General features: G+C 40.3%; 1 protein-coding gene across 1 annotated transcript in view; it reads left to right on the forward strand.

Moving 5' to 3' along the window:
- MACF1 (microtubule-actin crosslinking factor 1) overlaps nt 1-20,127 on the forward strand; it is a 357,742-nt gene that overhangs the window by 292,531 nt on the left and 45,084 nt on the right. Inside the window, 10 exon segments of the mRNA XM_021095983.1 lie at nt 7,589-7,750; nt 7,926-8,096; nt 8,949-9,115; nt 12,953-13,112; nt 13,468-13,794; nt 14,771-14,855; nt 15,367-15,608; nt 16,676-16,882; nt 18,241-18,360; nt 18,805-18,912. Of these exon segments, the coding sequence (XP_020951642.1) occupies nt 7,589-7,750; nt 7,926-8,096; nt 8,949-9,115; nt 12,953-13,112; nt 13,468-13,794; nt 14,771-14,855; nt 15,367-15,608; nt 16,676-16,882; nt 18,241-18,360; nt 18,805-18,912 (1,749 nt within the window).

Genomic DNA, 20,127 nt, shown 5'->3' on the forward strand with positions numbered 1-20,127 from the left:
CCACCCCTGAGGAGCTTGCCACCCCAACTGCTGCAGTGCCTGCTGTGGAGGAAGTGTTCCCTGCTGGCATACCTTTTCTGGGAGATGCTGCCCACACTGATTCAGTGCCTATCTCAGAAGAAAGCCCTGTTCTAGAGGAGGCTTCCTCCACTGCCGTGTGGATCAAGGAGGACCTTGATTCCCCAGCATTTGGAATAAAAGAGGTGACTGACACAGAGCTGCATGGGAAAGTGCCTCTGGCTGCAATTGATGGATTAAATTCAAATGAGGTAATTGTTGCTCATTTTGCTGGGGAAGAATCTGGAGAGTAAAGTAAGATTCGCAAGTTCTCTGACTTGGTGGTTAGAAAAGGCAGATAGTTCTTTCTTTGGTTCCTTTTGGGGTGCCTGGGCTTTTGTTGTTGTTGTTCTTTTTATTGCATTTATGGGGAAAATAGGTCATCTGGTGAAAAACTTAATTCACACCCCCCCCTTTTAAATTCAAACATAAACAAAGCTCAAGAAAAACAGGGATATAAATAGTTTGGGGTTTACCTTTTTGTTAAAGATTATTAGCAAGAAAGGGTGATTCTGCTCTTGAAATTTGCAGTAAGCATGTTCTTTCCTAAATCAAGAGGCTCTTTATTCATCGGTGATGTCAGCAGTCAGGTGGAGGCTAGAGTGTGGAGTTTGGACTGAGACCTTGGATTCTTCTTAACCACTCTGAGAAACCTAGTTAAATTGCCTGCGTCTCCAATTCCTCATTTGGTAAGGCAGAAGAACTCTGTGAGGGTTGTGAGGATAAAATGAGATAATCCATTCAAAGCATCAAGTGTATAAAATTTCAATTACTGTCAGTATCCTCCCCCTTCCCCTTTCAAATAGATGTATTGGTTGGTTGAAAGAATTCACCAAAGCAGATATAAAGCTTATATATAAAGATATAAAGCACCAAAGCCAAATATAGACATGTGAATAACAGCTTTTTAATACTTTTTAATGTGTGTTTTTTAAAGCCAAATAAGGCACAATAACGTTTATGAAAAAAAGAAGTATTTTAGTCTTCTTGTCAAACTTTTTGTCTTGGAGCAAGTCACTTTTCCTTTCCTGGACTTCTTGTTTCTTAATCTATAAAATAAGGTAATTGGGCTCTTGTCTTCTTGGATCTCTCTTAGCGCCAAGATTCTGAGATTCCTAATGTTAAAGAACAGAATGTGTTGTGAACCCTGTTCCCAAGTTTCCTGTCCTTGTGCACTCCTACTCAAAGGATTTGAGAGAGGCAGCTTTCTGTAGTTCACTGTTTTGGTATCATTTGGTCACTGGTAAGGAGTAAAGGAATTAGAAGTTTAATTGAATAGTCAGGAGTTACTGAGTTCGGAGGTGTTTTTTTGTTTCATTTTGTTTTGTTTTGTTTTTGTCTTTTCTAGGGCTGTTTCCCTCAGCATATGGACGTTCCCAGGCTAGGGGTCTAATTGGAGCTGTAGCCACCGGCCTACGCCAGAGCCACAGCAGCGCCAGATCTGAGCCACGTCTGCAACCTACACCACAGCTCACTGCAATGCCGGATCCTTAACCCACTGAGCAAGGCCAGGGATTGAACCCGCAACCTCATGGTTCCTAGTCAAATTCTTTAACCACTGTGCCACGATGGGAACTCCCTGGAGGTGGTTTTGATAACAGTGTGTTCCTCGTAGTACCCATTCCCTGTTGACTGAATGGATGGCAATTAGTCTCCCAAATATCCAAGGATACTGCAAGAAAGATGAGTTCTCTCATCCACCCCATTACAGAACCTTCCAGGGCAGCCTGAGTCAGCTAGAGGAGCAATTAAACATGCAGCTGCCAGCAACAAAAAATCATTTTAGTTGCAGGCCATAAGCCATCAGCTTTGCCACAGATCCTCTTGCTTAGCTGAGAGGTGATGGTGTTACCTTGGCGTCACCAATTATTTCGTAATGTAGCATCTCATCAAATTAGAATGCATTACCTTTCAGACTGATGGATTGGTTCTGTTTTCTGAGTTTTGCTGAATTTGGAATTGACACTGGGATCCCAGCAACCTGTCCAAAGTCACTGGTACTCCTGATTAGAATATTTCTAGTATAAAGCCTACAGCAATAACCAAAGAAACATAGGGATTACAGTATAAGGAGCCAGCCAAATCTGCCAGCCAAACATAGGGATTACATTATAAGGATCCCAGCAACCTGTCCAAAGTCACTGGTACTCTTGATTATGTAGAATATTTCTAGTATAAAGCCTACAGCAATAACCAAAGAAACATAGGGATTACATTATAAGGAGCCAGCCAAATAACCAAAGAAACATAGGGATTACATTATAAGGAGAATATATAAAGAAATTTTTAATATTAGACTCTGGAATCTGTGTTTCCCCATCTACAAAATGAGTAGATTGGGCTAGGTAATCTGAAGGGTCCTTTCAGCTAGAGGAGGTAGTAGTTTTATGAAATATCGCTTGATGTGAATGACAGGAGAGGGAAATAGCAGCCCCGCTGCAAGGTTGTCTGTCATCTTTGAAGTGTGGTTACTTTGTGGAATATCTGGAAGTCAGCAGAGGCCTACATTTGTGTATAGAGCCATAGCTCCTCCAGCCAGCACCATTAACCAGTAAGAACATAGAGTGCCTATTTTGAAAGTATTTATTGAAACAAAGCAGTACTATTATAGAGGTAACATGACTATACAGATTTTGTTAAATTGGTGAAATATTATTGAGAAAAAAATTTTCAAGATGAGAGATAGGTGGATTTAATTTCTTCCAAAAGTTTGTAGAGGCAGTTGAACCTGTTGTTTTTTTACACATAAACACTTAGAACTTGACAAGTGATCATACCAGGACAGTGATTTAGAATAAATGCTTCAGATCCTCTGTGTGTGTGTATATAAATGTACACATGTATATGTGTTTAAAGTAGATGTAAGCTTTCTAATAGCAATGACAAGAAGTTTCGGGAGAAAAATGCAAAACTTGTTTGCTATTTCTCTGGTGGGATCTTAAGCCGACTGAGAGTAATCTGTGATTATTTAAGCCCTCTTCTCATTTATAGACTTCCTTAGTCTTATTTCTAGTCCCAGGTTCAGTGGAAGAAAAACCCTTTTTTTATAAAGTATAAGTTCTATAAATTGCCAAGAAGCTCTTTTTAAGTAAAAGTTGGGAAGCTCCTCTTTTACTTAAGAAAGTGAAGAAAAAGAAAAAAAGCCCCACAGTCTCAGTTCAGTGTTTGAATACTCAGCTGATCAGCAGAACCTTCATGGATTTGTTTGCTTTCTCTAGCGCCATTTCTTTACAAGTTTTCATTAATTTACTGGATAAATATTTGTTATGTACCTACTCTGTGCCAGGTCTTAGGGCTTCTGCAGTGAATAGAATTGGCATGATTCCTGCCCTTGTGGAACTTATGCTATAGTGGGGGACACAAGCATTAAGTAAAAATGGCACAAATACATAGTTACAAATTGTGGCAGATACTATGCATAAAAAATAAAGGCTCTGATAAGAAACAGTAGGGGTATTTAATATCAATTGTGGTGTTAGGGAAAAGATTTTAAAACTACAACCTGAAGAGTCAGAAGGAAGAACATTTCAGACAAAGGAAATGGAAACTGGGAGGAGCTTGGCATGTTAGAACTAAAAGAAAACTAAGCGGCTAGACCACAGTGAGCAAGGGTTCCAGAAGAGTGCCATGTGTTAAACCTGGAGAGGTGGGAAGGGAACCTGCAGGGGCTGAGAAAGAAATCTTCAAAAGGATCTATACCTTAAAAACCATAAGAAGCTATTGAAAGATTTTAAGTAGCGGAATGAAATGATTTCATTTACGTTTTTAAAAGATGACACTCAGCTTAAGGATAGAGAAAATTCGTTCACACTGTCAGGAAACGGTCTCAACATTATTTGAGACTTATAAATCTCAGGTTTCTTCAGTCTTATATTTTAATAGTTTGTATTATAGTAATTGACATGGAATACAGAAAACAAGATAATGGTTTGCAATTAAAAAAAAAATCACACTGTCTACTATGTGTAGAATAGATTTTACGGGACCAAGGACAGAGTAGAGAAGCCTAGATTATTGCACTTGTCCCAGCGGCTTGGACCAGAGAGATGTTACTGGATTTGAAGACCATTGGATGGATCCAAGATATATTTTCCAGGTAGAATCAGTAAGACCTGATAATGGCTTTCATATTGGGTAAGAGGGAGGGGGAGTTATCAAGGATGGCTTCTAGGTTCTAGTATGCACGACTGAGTGGCTAGGTGTTGGAGGACGAAGGGAACGAAAAGTGCCTGAACTGAGAAGGCATCTTGAGACCAAAAAACGAGGCAAGCAGCTCCATATAATCAGTGGATCAGTTCATTATAGCATTATAGGGTAACTTACTCTCAGAGTGGGATGGGGATCAGGCAGACAATCCAGAAGCATTTGTAGCTGCATTCTGCACCACTGAGGGCCACCAGGACAGTTCTATAGTTTACCTGGGTGAAGGGATAGGTACTTGGAAATGGGACATGCATTCCTAAGTCAAGATTTATGAATGGGTAGCTGGTCTCATGGGCGCCAGGAATATACCTCAGCAAAGGTTTTCATCATTGTTTGGGGACTAACAGAGCATAGAGACTACCTGATCCTTATGATTATTAAACAATATCTATTAACTACAAAGCCCTTAATGACAGAGAAGTGATTTACTGTATTAGTACAGTCCTGGGTAGTGTCAGGGGAAGGACAAAAGGAACTGTAAGGGCACAAGATGGTGTCATTTATGCTTACAGCTATACAGTGGGTGCAGTAGTAACTTGTTTAGGAAAGAACAGATTTGCAGGGAAAGGAAATTAGGAGGTATACTGTTCAGTTTCGGAATGGTTAGATTCGAGATGCCTGTGACTTATTTGTTTGGCAATGTAAAGAAAGTAGCTAGGTATAGAGATTTGAAGTTTTAAAGTAGTAAGCATTTGCCATGGTAAATATTTAAAGCCATAGGAATGGATTGGATTCCTAGAAGAGAATGTAGCATAAGAAGGCATCCTAACCTACCCTTTTCTCTCTCCACAAAGACTAACATTTGGAGATCTAAGAAAGAGGAAGAGAGCAAAGGACATCAGAAACAGGATCAGCCAGGATAAAAACTGAGAATGTGGGATGACAAAGATAAAAGTGCTATAAGAAGTTTTGGGGGAAGTTTTCTGGTTTATGTCCCTGTTGCATCTTACAGCCTTGCAATAATTTTTACTAGTGTTCTGTTCTGGGAAATGTCTGCCAGCACTGGTTGGTTAATAACATGCATAGTCCCATCGAGATACTAAGGAGTAGGGATTTTAGTGTATCTGAAAGCACTGGTTTTGCAGAACAGCTTTATTTGGGAGTTGAGAGAAAGGAGCAAGTGTTTTCAAATTTACTTTCTGTTCGCTTGTGTTCAAAATAAATATCTAAGTAGTACTTAGTATTTGGAGGTGCTTTCAAATATTTTAAAATTCTGGGGGAAAATGGGACAAATACTCCTTCCCTGTCAACTTAATCTGCAGGGTGGATATGGGAAACAAAGGAATCTCTAATGCTTCTATGTGAAATGTTCATGAAGAGAGAAAATCCAAATTTTAAGAAAAAAAATAGCTGTTACATTTTTACTTTTCTGTGTCATTTACATTGATATCCAGTAGAGCTTCTTGCCAAAATGGAAATACCCTTTACCTGTGTTCCCCAAAACATTAGGCACTTGCCACCCATGGCTGTTGATTTCATGAAGTGTGGCTGGTGTGGTTGAGGAACTGAATTTCTCATTAATTTAAATAAACACATGTAGCTACTGGCTGCCATGTTGGACAATGCAGAAAAAAAATTAAATGTCAGTCATAGCATGAGATAGGATTTAATTTCTAGATTAAAGGGGGCTCTTTGGTGTGGACTTAACATCTGCCCTCTGTACCTTTGGCTTTCTGCTTTCTTGCCTTTCTAGCCCCTGCCCCACTGCCATCTTGTTGTACCCAGGCAGCTTAAACCATGGCAGTTGTTTTTCCTCCCTCTGATTTTTCTGCACTGGAAACGTCTTTAATACAAGATGGTATCATAGCCCTTGCTTTCTCTGGGAGCCATGTTGTTGGAGAAACAGTCATTTTTAGCTGAACTGCCTTGTAGTGTTGCCTAACAAAATATGGTGTAATCAAATTATAGTATAAAATGAAGCCCACTGGTAATTACCTTTATAACCTTCCCTTTTCCAGTGTTCCCTAGGGCCTTTCCTCCCTGGTGACTCACTTCTTCAGCCACAGACCATTCTTTCAGGAATCAGGTTTCCTAATCCTAGTGTGATCTGTGGTTTCACATAGGCCAAAATTAGTTTTACCCAAACTTATAATTTTCTTTCACATTTAGTTTTGCCCTCTTCCATTTTCTGTCATTCTTCAACTTTAATTGACTCACCTGTCTCACTGAAACTGAAGGAACTTTTTTGTGGAAGAAAAAAGGATGGAAATAGATCCAAACTAGTGGACTATGTCTGGTTTTATCTTCTGATAATTGAAAGAAATCTGATCTTAGGGACAAATATTTATTTCATTATTTTCTTTAAAATCATTAGAGTGACAAAATGTAATCTTCTCTTTTGATTCTGTTTCCTTTTAGAAATTTCTTAGTAATAATGGACCTTGACTGCAGTAAAAAGAAACATGCATATTGCTTGTTACACTTGTTTATGTTGTTTTAAAATTCCATTGTTTCATGGTGAACATGGAAATACAGTATCATTTTTTTTAATATTTTATGTATATCTACATCTTATTCAGAGTATGTATCTGAAGTTGTTAGGACATTCCCAGTATTACTGACCCATTTCCCTTTGTAATCAGAGGAATACTATTTCAAGATTATTGGCTGTGTGTGGTCTGTGGCCTTGGAATAGAATGGAGTTAAAATGGCCACGGGGGGATTAAGCTATGAGGCTGGTGTTCTTCACACCATTAATATGTTTTGGCTAATTGAGTTATTAGTCCTAGTGGCAGAAGAGCATTGCATGTATCAGTGGTCAGTTAAAGCTATTCCCAAGGGTATTTTTAATCTTAAGTACTAGTCATTTGGTGTCTCTCTCTTCCCTTTTAGGATTGATATGCATCACACTTACTTTCATGATGTCTTGAGGCTGATGCTTCTCTATTCTCTGTATGTGTTTGCATTAAAAATTAAGCAGATTAAAAAACAAGTAAGAACAAACCATGAGTCATTGGGTTAAATGCTTAAGTGGTCCCATAACTCTCTGAAATTACTTGTCTATAGAAGAATGTATTGAAATGTGAAACCACGTTTCCTCAAAACTTTCCTGTACAGATGGCTTGTTTTCGCTTGTTATTCCTGTCCCTCCTTTGTCAAATCATAGCTCTCCCAAGAGGAGTTCTTGCTGTGGTACAGTGGGTTAATGATCCCCCTTGTCTCTGTGGTGGTGCCGTTTCGATCCCTGGCCCAGAAACTTCCATATGCCGCAAGTGCGGCCAAAAAAGGGAAAAATAATAAATAAATCTCCCAAGAATAACCAGTCACAATGTGGCATAGAGGATCTCACTTCCTTTGATTAAATCTTCTCTGGCTTGCACTTATCTAGATGTTTCAGAAAGAACAGGTGGATCCTCTTCAGATGAAATTACAGCAGGTGAATGGACTCGGCCAGGGATTGGTTCAGAGTGCTGGAAAAAACTGTGATGTGCAGGGTTTGGAACATGACATGGAAGAAATCAACACTCGGTGGAACACACTGAATAAAAAGGTGAGTGTACTGGGAATGGAGGGGCATAGAAAAGAGACATCTAAATTTCAGGTTTCCCTGGCACCTGAATGCAAATAAAACTAGCAGTTGCAATGTGTAGTTAGGAAGAGGAGTGAGTATAGTCATTTAAAAGCTCTCTCCTTTCTCCTAATGAGCCTCTGTGTGTGTGATACAGGTTGCACAAAGAATTGCCCAACTGCAGGAGGCTTTGTTGCATTGTGGGAAGTTCCAAGATGCCTTGGAGCCATTGCTCAGCTGGTTGGCAGACACTGAGGAGCTCATAGCCAATCAGAAACCTCCATCTGCTGAGTATAAAGTGGTGAAAGCACAGATCCAAGAACAGAAGGTAAGTGAGAATGTTGGGGCAGTGAACTGTAACAGCCGTAGGGAATGGCAGACAGCAATTTGCTTATGGTTTCAGGAGCATATTCGAGGGTTTTAGGAGAATCCTAACCTACCTTGTGTCATCTGAAAAGAAAGTTGGAAATTGATTTTCATCTTCTTACTTGATAATCTTCTAGTTTACCATGGCACGTATTAGACTGAACCATTTTACTTGTTCATTTACCCTATTTCAGTGTTTGTCACAGCTTTATCTTAAGAGATTTTTTGTGTTTTGGGGGCCAGCAATATTCTAAATAATGTTTATCATGTATAAACTTCTATCTGTGTGTGTGTGTGTGTGTGTGTGTGTGTAGGTTTAATTTCCATTTTAATGCCTTTTTCTCCTGGTTCAAAGTAGGCTCCCTATTAGTCACATGATGACAGTCACTGCTCCATTTAAAAACGTTAGGAGTTCCCGTTGTGGTACAGTGGGTTAAGAATCCAACTGCAGCAGCTCGGGTCCTTGTGACGTTGCAGGTCCGATCCCTGGCTCTACACAGTGGGTTAGAGGATCTGGCATTGGTACAGTTGTGGCTCAGATTCAGTCCCCAGCCCAGAAACTTCCATATGCCATTGGGGTGGCCATTAAAAAAAACTTACCACCATAAGTTTATATGGGTGGTAGGAATTACATTATAGTTCATGTTTTTGCCTCAGGATGGAAAAAAAAAAAAAACCTTCATTATTCAATTAAACTTAGGGCTTGGTGAGGTGGGGTTTGGTTTTGTTTGGGGATTTTGTTTATTTTCCTTATTTCCAGTTGTAAAGTGACCCCACGCTGTCGCTTTTCATTCTCTTTAAACATGTGCATCAGTTGCTACAGCGGCTCCTAGATGATCGAAAGGCCACAGTAGACATGCTTCAAGCAGAAGGAGGCAGAATCGCCCAGTCAGCCGAGCTGGCTGATAGAGAGAAAATCACTGGACAGTTGGAGAGTCTTGAAAGTAGATGGACTGGACTCCTCAGCAAGGCAGCAGCCAGGTAAGGCCACAGGGCTTTTGAAGAATAAATGAGTCAGAGAAGGTTTCTGACTTGTATCACTGAGGTTCTCTGAACATTCCCGGATCGTTCTTACAGTGCTTTGGAAGGTATTTAACGGCTTTTATCTTGAAAAAGGATAGGTTTTTAGAAACGATCCTCATAACCAGAATAACTCTCAGGAAATGAGCCTCAGCCACCTCATACATTTCTGAGACCTGGAAGACTCATTGCTCTGTGTTGTTGTTCTGTTGCAGTATAATCATGGTTCCAAGTGACAGACGCAGACTCCTATAATCCAGCCAAGTTATTTTCTGAGTTTTGGAAACAGATTTTTTTTTCCCATTCATATTTATAAATAATGTTTTTTGATATTTGCAATTGAAATGTGTCATATTTCTTTTCTGTTAGCTTATCCTAATATTAGATAATCTTACATTTAAGAGCTAGTCCTTAGTTCCGTGAAATAAATGAACATTCAAGAGATGCACAGACTTCTTCAGTAAATGTTCACAAGACAGGCAGTATACTTTTCTCCTCCAAGGAAATGCTTTCTCCTTCCATAGCTGTAAGTTACCTCAAAGTCACTTGAGCTTAAAAAGTCACACTATGTCTTTACTTGTAGCTTATACTGTCCCCAGTTTTTAAACTTAATGATAACTAATCAGAAATCAGTGTGAAGAAGTTCCCATTGTGGCTCAGCAGTAACAAGCCCAACTAGTACCCTTGAGGATGCGGGTTCAATCCTTAGCCTTGCTCAGTGGGTTAAAGGAACCAGCATTGCCGTGAGCTATGGTGTAGGTTGCAGACATGGCTCAGATCTGGCGTCACTGTGGCTGTGGCTCTGATTCAGCCCCTAGCCTGGGAACTTCCATATGCCGTGGGTGTGGTCCTAAAAAGCAAAAAAAGAAATCAGTATGAGATTCGTAGAGTTGATTATTTATTGTATCCTTTCAGTTTTCTAGGTAGCCACTAGCAGTCTTCAGATAACTCCTCCTTCATTCTCTTTACTTCTGCCTGTGCATGGCCTGCTTATTTCTCATCTGAGCTAGAGTATTTGCTTGCATATATTAGTGGGAGAAACAAATGAAAGAGTTCAGTTTATTTTCATTTCCAAATTCCACCACTTTTTTCTTCTCTCTCTCCATCCCTTTCCACTAATAGCACCGTTAACCTTCCAGTTACTTAGGCCTAAAACCTCAGCCCCATTTTTTAGCCTTTTCTTCTCCCTTCTTTGTGTCCCATATCTATCAGGATGCTAAATTCTGTTCATTTTACTCCTAGAATGTCTTTCCTGTCTATCCATTTCTCAGTAGCCTCAGGTCATGACTTATGAACTCTCACGTGGGCTAGTTCCCCTGCTGTGGCTCACCCAAGGTGACCTAACTAATCACTCAGCAGTCTCCTGCCGCCTACTCTCAGGCCTTCCACTCTTTGTGAGCCCACAGACATTTAACGACTCCCTGTTACCTATAAAATAAAATCTCTTTAACCCAACTTTCAAAGCCTTCTACTGGTTGGCCCTAACCTACCTTTTTAGTTGCCAGTATTCTCCTCATGAGTAGAATAAACCATATTCTGTTCTTCAGTATCTTCTGTCAGTTTCCTAATTCTACCTATGCTGATGGTGTTGCACCTTCCATGAAATACTTTTGTTCATCTCCTCTGTTTTTATGAAGCTTTTCTTTATTCTCCAAGCATAGGACAATTTCACCTTCCTCTTAACTGCCATAATTCTCCATCTGCACCTGTATTATAGCCATCATTTTATGTACTTATATCCTAGGTCCGTAAAATGATTACAGTCACGATTTGTTTCTTTTTGATTTCTTTCTTTTTTTTTTTTTTTTTTAGGGCTGCACCTACAGCATATGGAAGTTCCCAGGCTAGGGGTCTAATGGGAGCTGAATGGCCATGGCAATACCAGATCCGAGACGCTTCTTCGATCTACACTGCAGCTCATGGCAACACCAGATCCTTAACCCTCTGAGAAAGGCCAGGATTGAACCCATATCCTCATGGATGCTAGTTGGGTTATTGCTGAGCCATGATGGGAACTCCATGATTTGTTTCTAATGTATCTTTTTATAACTCTGTCCTTCTACCCTGCTTGCTTCCATCCTCCTAACACAGTTTCTAGGCCAGTATTTTATTTTACTTTATTTTTTTCTTCTTTTTGCCATTTCTTGGGCCGCTGCTGCAGCATATGGAGGTTCCCAGGCTAGGGGTCTAATCGGAACTGTAGCCACCGGCCTACGCCAGAGCCACAGCAGTGCCAGTCTGCAACCTACACCACAGCTCACGGCAACACCAGATCCTTAACCCACTGAGCAAGGCCGGGAATCGAACCTGCAACCTCATGGTTCCCCGTCGGATTTGTTAACCACTGAGCCACGACAGGAACTCCTAGGCCAGTATTTTAAAAAGAAATACCAAGAGCAGCATCATTTGTTACAGACTAAGACTTTTATTTAGATTCTTTAATATTGGATTTTTGATACCTTTAAATTATTTTAGCTCTTGTCTTTGCTACCCCAAATCCTGTTATATTGATTTCTTCAAACTTGCAGATGCCAAAATCAGAAATAAGTCAGATATAGAAATTCGGGGCAATTTTCTTAAAATGAAATTCTTGATTAATAGTAATATCTAAGATTGTATGTTTAGTTGTATTAATTGAAGATGTATTTTGAGAGCTGACATAAATTAAGAAAGGAAATTCTGTAGTTTATATTGACATTTAAAAGTAGCATCTAGAAATACATTTTTCTTTATACTCAAACATAATTGAATTTCCAGATAATTAAATGGCAGATTTTTATATTAAGTTTTTCTTATTAAAATAAGTTTGTCCAGAGTACCCAGCATAGGACCTGATGTAAAGCTGGTGTCCAGTAAGGTTTGCTGAAATAAAAGTGCATTACATACCCCCAGGGCCTTTTCAAAAGACATAGCACTTAGTCTGTTCTCAATGATCAAAGTCTGCATTTTGACCTTTGATTATTAATCTGTGTGCGAATATAGTTCTATAGTTATTTTTCTGTCTTTTGCTAATCAGGCTGCCTCCAGCATTCATTCAGGCTTCCTTTCTTTGTAATTTGCTGAATCTAATCTATAAGGTATTTGAAATCCAAGCTTAGTACAGCTGTTATATTAAGATTCCAGGAGAGCTATAAAGTCTATAGTTCTTTCAGCTGACATTTACCTTGGCAAATTCAGCTAGTTGAGGTTTTGGTCCCCCCCACCCTTAAATCTCGATTCAGAGCTATGCTCTGGAGCTTGAAATTACTAGAAGCCTGATTGGGTAGGAGGAAATGAGAAGGAGTTCTCATGCAAAGCTTTGTCTGCCTTTGCTCTCCAAATTTTCTCTTTTCTCTACTCACAAGTGAAGATAGCAATGACAGAGAAAGAGAAATGAACACTGATGGTTTTGTTTTTTTTTTTTAAACTCCTTTAAACTTTATTTTGGTCACATGTACAGAGGATGCACATGCTACAGTCCATAGCAGAAAGAGCAGTAGAATGTCTGATTCTAATCCTCATTGTACTATTGCTACCCAGTGGGCAACTCGGACAGATCTTTCTTCAAGGCTTCAGGGTCGGTTTTCTCTTTTGAAGTAGTAGGGTAATTCTGCCTGTCTTACGTGATTATTATGACAATCACAATAAGGCACTGCTTATGAAAGCCTTTAAAACAGCAGCGTGCTATTTATGTGTGTTCTGTTTACTGCTGATATTTCAGATGTGCCTGGTTAAGATTGACCTTTTACTGAATATAGTGCTATTATCAGTCTTAATGTGACTTTTTGCCTGAGCAGCTTGTTCTATATATTTGTGTAGGCAAAAACAGCTGGAAGATATCCTGGTTCTGGCTAAACAATTCCATGAGACAGCTGAGCCTATTTCTGACTTCTTATCTGTCACCGAGAAAAAGCTTGCTAACTCAGAACCTGTTGGCACTCAGACTGCCAAAATACAGCAGCAAATCATTCGGCACAAGGTAGGATGCAGTTGTGGTAGATGGAAACACAAAACTGGAATCAGAAATCCTAGAAAACTACCTGCAGCATTCTAGAAGATGTGTTTTTGTGGGATTTCTTAAGAATAAGTCTAATTTAAAATATGGTCATTATTAATTGGATTAGTCACATTCTTGAAGTAAAAATAGAAATGGACTCATAGGCTACCATTAGAAAAAACAGCTTTTGTTCTCTGTTTTTAGATTGTTTTTGCCATTCAGTAGGTAAACTTTTATGTTATTATTTAATTTATTATATCATTTATGATTCATTGCTTCATGTTTACTTTTCATTTGTTTTGTTTCTGTTATTCATTTTTTCCATGTGGATTTCCAGGCTCTGGAAGAAGAAATAGACAGCCATGCAGCAGATGTGCACCAGGCAGTCAAAATTGGGCAGTCCCTCTCCTCCCTGACGTGTCGTGCAGAGCAGGGTGTCCTGTCAGAAAAGCTAGACTCCTTGCAGGCCCGATTCAATGAGATTCAAGACCGGTGCTGTCGGAAAGCAGCCCTGCTTGAACAAGCGCTGTCTAATGCTAGGCTCTTCGGGGAGGATGAGGTGGAAGTGCTCAACTGGCTGGCTGAGGTTGAGGACAAGCTCAGTACAGTGTTCGTAAAGGATTACAGACAGGATGTCCTACAGAAGCAGCATGCTGACCACCTGGTATTCATGTTTTCCATGCTTATTGGTTATGTTACTGCCTTATTTTGTAATTTCAATTCATGTTTCTCTTCATTTCTCTATTTTTTTTTTAATTCCAAACATTTCAACTTTATTTTATATGCAAGTACATAGTTACAGACTTGTTGCTAAGGACTAATCTACTTTTTGGTGAGTCCATGGAAATACTTGTACTTAATAAATTGAATCAGTCATTTTAGAAGGTGATCCAGAGTGTAACCTGGGGACCACCTCAATTCCAACTCATGTTTTATATCATTAAGGAATGTATCATTCACTTCCTACTTGAGCAGTTATGCAAAGACGAAGGTACTTTAACAAAACCAGATTGCCTAGATAGTGCCCAGGGCTTGCTCATATAGTCATAACTTTTTAAGTATTTCTAGAATTTATGTGCTCAAATTCCACGGATTCTGGGTCATCTTAGTAGAAAGAACGCTGTGCCTTTTTCATTTCATATTTTTGTGAAATGTCTTTGGGCGTGGTAAAAATCAGCAGATCATTTTTTTTTGGTTTTAATAATCTTAGATTCTTCTGCTTCATTAACTTCAGATACGGAGAGTTTTTAACCAGGATCCTGATTTAAATCTGCCTGTTCTTGCTGACTTTCTTCTCTTGAACTTTGTCTTATCCTTTGTTTTGGACATAGTAGGCATTTTTGCTCAATTCTTTACTTCTACCTTTCTTGGGTTCAGGTTTAGTACCAATAGAGTAGTAAAGCTGATTTAGTCCTAAATCTCTTCACATCCAGTACAACAGAAAGCCTGCCTATAAGTATCTGATTTCATTATTTTGAGTAATTAAAGGGGTAACCAAAGAGAAAAATTGAAGGGATCAGATACCTCATGTTTAAACTGGTATTCATCTCTTTACTTTGAAGTTGGTCTCTTTAAGGGCTCACATTTCTTTCCTTTTGCTGTGCCATAGTTTTAGGATTAATGGTGTTCTTTCCTTTCAGGCTTTAAATGAAGAAATTGTTAATAGAAAAAAGAATGTAGATCAAGCTATTAAAAACGGCCAGGCTCTGCTAAAACAGACCACAGGTACTTTGAAAAGTGCATCTCTTAGCACCCCATGGTCACACAGACAGTGACATCAGCACCCCGCACTAGCCACTGCTCTCCATAGGTGGGAGGCGCTTAGTACTCACTGACTGTATTACCAGCTCCTGGAGGCTGGTAGCCTGGGTTCCTAGTTCCTGTAAATCTTTTGAAAACTAAAACATTGTATTGTCTCAGACCTGAGGCGAAGGCATAGGAACAATATGTCTTCACCCCTATCCTCCAGGGTGTTGAATGCCAGCGTTTACTGAAAGGTGCTGGGGACATCTAGAAACACCTGCAGTCAAACTCAAATCCTAACAGTCTCAGAAGTGGCTTCTTCTATTGATTAAAGATTTATTTCCCACCTCCCTTGGTGTGTGGGCTGCTAGGTTGAAACCACTGCCGTAGCAAGAGAGCATCTATAAAAGTTAAGCCCTGATTTGAAGAAAGAGGGAGTGAAGGGGCTCCCTCATATCCTATTGAAAATGAATAATTGTGTGCTGTTCCACAGGTGAGGAGGTATTGCTCATCCAAGAGAAACTGGACGGCATAAAGACTCGCTACGCAGATATCACAGTCACCAGCTCCAAGGCCCTCAGAACCTTAGAGCAAGCCCGGCAGCTGGCCACCAAGTTCCAGTCCACTTATGAGGAACTGACCGGGTGGCTGAGGGAGGTGGAAGAGGAGCTGGCAGCCAGTGGAGGACAGTCTCCCACAGGGGAGCAGATACCCCAGTTTCAGCAGAGACAGAAGGTAAGCCGTCACTTCACACTGAAAAGGGGAAAAATTTTCCTCTTAGAATCCTGAAGTTCAAATTCTTGAGTTTTATCACCATCTCTACCTTAAATGTAAACCAGAAATTCCTTTTTTGTTTGCTTTTTAAGGGCCACACCCAAAGCATGCGGAGGTTCCCAGGCTAGAGATGAATTGGAGCTACAGCCACTGGCCTACGCCACAGCCACAGCCATGCCAGATCTGAGCCACACCTGCAACCTACAGCACAGCTCATGGCAATGCCAGATCTTTAACCCGCTGAGCGAGGCCAGGGATCTAACCTGCGTCCTCATGAGTACCAGTCAGATTTGTTTCTGCTGAACCATGATGGGAACTCCTAAACCAAAAATTTCTGCCTGCCTCATTTCCTATTTACTCTTGGACAGTAAGGTTTGATACAAAGACAGACGTATATAAGAGCCCTTGTTATGATCTGAAGAATTAAAAAGAAAAATCTCAAAACCCTAGAAAGCTTGCTGCATACGTAGCTTTTTTTTTTTTTTTTTTTTTTTTTTTTGGCCTCATCTGCAGCATGCGGAAGTTTCTAGGCCAGGGATCGAACCCAAGCCAAAGTAGTGACAAAGCCAAATCCTTAACTGCTAGGCCGCATATGTAACATTTTAGAATTTACCATCATAATTCATTCTCTGAAAGAGTACTTCATGGTTATGTTGTTCTGTTGTAAGATCTTATGCAGTTCCAGATGCACAGAAATACTGTGTTAAGTACTTGTTGAGGTAAATGCCTGTGGTTAAAACGTTATTTATCGTTTTGGTTGAAGTGAGGAGAAAAAAGCAAGAAGCACCATTCGTGTTACCCAGAGACAGTCTGGCTCAAGAAGTCTTGCAGACAGTTCTGAGCAGCAGCTGAGCCCAAAGTCAGGCTGTGCAGTGATTGAAAAATCTGAGACAAGAGAAAAATCAGTGAAGGAAGGAGGTCAGAGGCCTGCTGGGATGTGTGGTAGAGAGAGCGCTTTCCACCCAGCACAGCTGCTGATGGGCTTAATTTAGCAAGGGATGGCCTGAAAACTTTTCTCCCCTCCTTAGGAGCTGAAGAAGGAGGTCATGGAGCACAGGCTGGTGTTGGACACGGTGAATGAGGTGAGCCATGCGCTCTTAGAGCTGGTGCCCTGGAGAGCCAGAGAAGGGCTGGATAAACTTGTGTCCGATGCCAACGAGCAGTACAAGCTGGTCAGTGACACTGTTGGACAAAGGGTGGATGAAATTGATGCTGCTATTCAGAGATCACAACAGGTAATCTTTATAAACACCTCTGCATTAATATTTTAGGCAGTGGGGATATGTGTGTGAAGTATAAAACTATGACCCACATCAACACAGGTTCAGAAATAGAAATAAGGAGATCAAGCTCTATCTGATGCAACAAATTATTTCGGTGGTGGGAAGTGATTAGGTCAAGGGGGGTGAGGGTGGATCTTGGTGTGACCTAAAATACTTGACTCCTTTGAGTAGAGAAGAGCTTGGAAAAGAGTGTGTGTGAGCCCTTTCTCACAAATGCCCTGCAAAGGGGCAGGAAGTGATGGGGGTGGGTGATATCTAGATCCAAACGTCCAAATGCATCACAGTCTTAGTTTGACATAATCATCTGTTAAATGGAAGAAGGGACTGAACCAAGAACTGTAATTACGATCAAATATGCTAACCAGAATATCAGAGCCATCCAAAATAGAACCCCCCGGTAAACACAGGTGTCGCATTTCCCTCAGTCTTTTCTCTTCCTTGCTTTCTGGAAGAGTTATTTTTTTTTCCTTTGTAGCTAGATATGCACCTACTGATGTGTCATGGTGCAAAAAATAAATTAATATAACATGACTCCTTGGGTTCACAGTGATATGTGAATGCTTTCTGAACCACACAGAAGTTTGCTCTGACGGACTCCAGGTCCACCCCCAGTGTATCGTAATTAATATCCCGATCTTGGCCAGATAATTTCACTATGACATATATCATACCTGGGAACTTACTTTTCTTTAAGTATTAGTGTAATTTGGCAATGTGGAAGGGGAAGAGATAAAAGATGGAGGAACTCTCATTAAACATCGGCCACATAGAACATGTTCTTAGGTTTTGTTGTTGTTGATACTATTGCATTCCATTTAAAGGTTTGATGTTCTTCTGGGGTCTTATGCTTCTTCAGCTGAGCGAGTACTTCCACGTTACCTTAACGCCCCTGTCTGCTGCCATGTTAGGTTGATATATAAATATGGGACTAAAACTACTGTGTATATATGCAAAAGAGCATTAGCAGAAAGAGAGCATAGCCTCCTAAAAGCACTCTCATTAGAAGTGTATTTCATTTGAAGGGTCTTGGTATCCATTGTTTCTAGCTGTAGAACCACTAACTGGGTTCTTTTACGTCTTTCTAAAGAAGTTGAAAGTGGACCAACTCATATTTGTTGAAGAATAATCGACTCTAAACTGGCTGCATCTTGATTTGGGATTTTATAAAATTCTCACCAATTTTGGCTTTGCTTGGTGAGATGTAAACTGTATTACTGAAAATCTAGGCCTTTCTGTATTGAATAAATTAGAATTCTAAGGAGGATGACCTTGGCTGTACTATTTCCATTTTTCTTCAATATGTCTGTTAGTATGAGCAAGCTGCTGATGCAGAGCTAGCTTGGGTTGCTGAAACAAAACGGAAACTGATGGCCCTGGGTCCAATTCGCCTGGAACAGGACCAGACCACAGCTCAGCTGCAGGTACAGAAGGTAAGTGTAACACCGATGTGTTGTCACTGTGTCCTGAGCTAGAAGATCATCAGTAGTTTAGAGTGACTAAGAGAGAGTTTCTGACTGTCCCAAGGCAAGTAGAATGATTCAGTGTCATGGCGGTGGATAGAAACTAATTTTATAAATACTTGGTTAGGATAAGGAGGAGATTTTTGCCTTGTGAAAAGGAGGAATAGGCTCATTTATCCGGGAAAGAACAGGTAGCAGTTTTCTGCTGGCTTTTCAGGAGGGAAGATATTTTTGTAAGCTACTAAAAGATAAGCACTGCAGATATGAAGTAGGAAAAGTGTCAGACATTATAAGAACAGTTTTTGATAAGGCCTTATCAAAGCAAAGAATTTTTCCTAGGCGATGTCTAACTTTCCACTAACACAGACTCAGGGTCTTGTACTCCTTGGCTTAACTGCAGTTTACTTTTGAAAGGCTTTCTCCATTGACATTATTCGACACAAAGATTCCATGGATGAACTCTTCAGTCATCGTGGTGAAATCTTTGGCACATGTGGAGAGGAGCAAAAAGCTCTATTACAGGTAAATTACACTTACTAATTCATCATACTGTCCTTATCTTGATCATGGTGAATTAGAAATATAATTTTGAAACGATAATTCAAGAAAGTTTTTTTTCCCCTCTTATTTTTTTTTATTTTTAATTTTTTTATTTTTGTCTTATTAGGGCCACACCCAAAGCATATGGAGGTTCCCAGGGTAGGGGCCAAATAGGAGCTTTCACCACCGGCCTACACCACAGCCACAGCAACAAGGGAGCCGAGCTGCGTCTGTCACCTACAACACAGCTCACAGCAACACCAGATCCTGAACACACTGAGCAGGGCCAAGGATCGAGCCTGCATCCTCATGGATGCTAGTCAGATCCATTTCCACTGAGCCATGACAGGAACTCCCTTTTCCCTCTTATTGATAGTGATATTTAAGTCCAACTTGATGTTCTGGGGAATTCAGAACTCCTAACCCTGCATTCACAAATGTCTCTAAACAGCCTCACAGCCATACTGAAATGTGAATAACGTGGAATACATTGCACATTCTCTTTTTTTTTTTTTTTTTTTTGGTTTTTAGGGCTGCTCCTGTGGCATATGGAGGTTCCCAGGCTAGGGGTTGAATCAGAGCTACAGCTGCTGGCCTACCCACAGCCACAGCAACGCCAGATCCAACCCAAGTCTGTGACCTGCATCACAGCTCACAGCAATGCCAGATCCTTTGACCACTGAGTGAGACCAGGGATCATACCCACATCCCCATGGATACTGGTTGGATTTGTTTCCTCTGCACCACAACGGGAACTCTCCCCACCTTCATTATCACAGAGGAGTTGCTGCTCATCCTCAGTCTATAATGAGTTATCTTTGGGTTACCTTTCCAGGTAGATAGATAGTTTTCAAACCATCTGCAGATGTTAATCCCTGCTCTAAGTCCTTCTAAACAATCACTACACATTTTTTTCTGTGTTTTTTTTTTTTTTTTTTTTTTTTCTGATGGCCACACCACAGCAGATTCCTGGGCCAGGGATCCAAGCTGTGGCAACACTGGATCCTTTAACCCACTATGCCAGGCCAGGGATCAACCCTGTACTTCTGCAGCAACCAGAGCTGCTACAGTCAGGTTCTTAACCTGCTGTGCCACAATGGGGACTCCTCATTACTCATTTCTTTTTTCTTTTCTTTCTTTTTTTTTTTTTTTAGGGCTGCTCCTTTGGCATATGGAAGTTCCTGGGCTAAGGTCAAA

Source organism: Sus scrofa, chromosome 6, assembly GCF_000003025.6.
Source record: "Sus scrofa isolate TJ Tabasco breed Duroc chromosome 6, Sscrofa11.1, whole genome shotgun sequence".
NCBI classification, from domain to species: Eukaryota; Metazoa; Chordata; class Mammalia; order Artiodactyla; family Suidae; genus Sus; species Sus scrofa.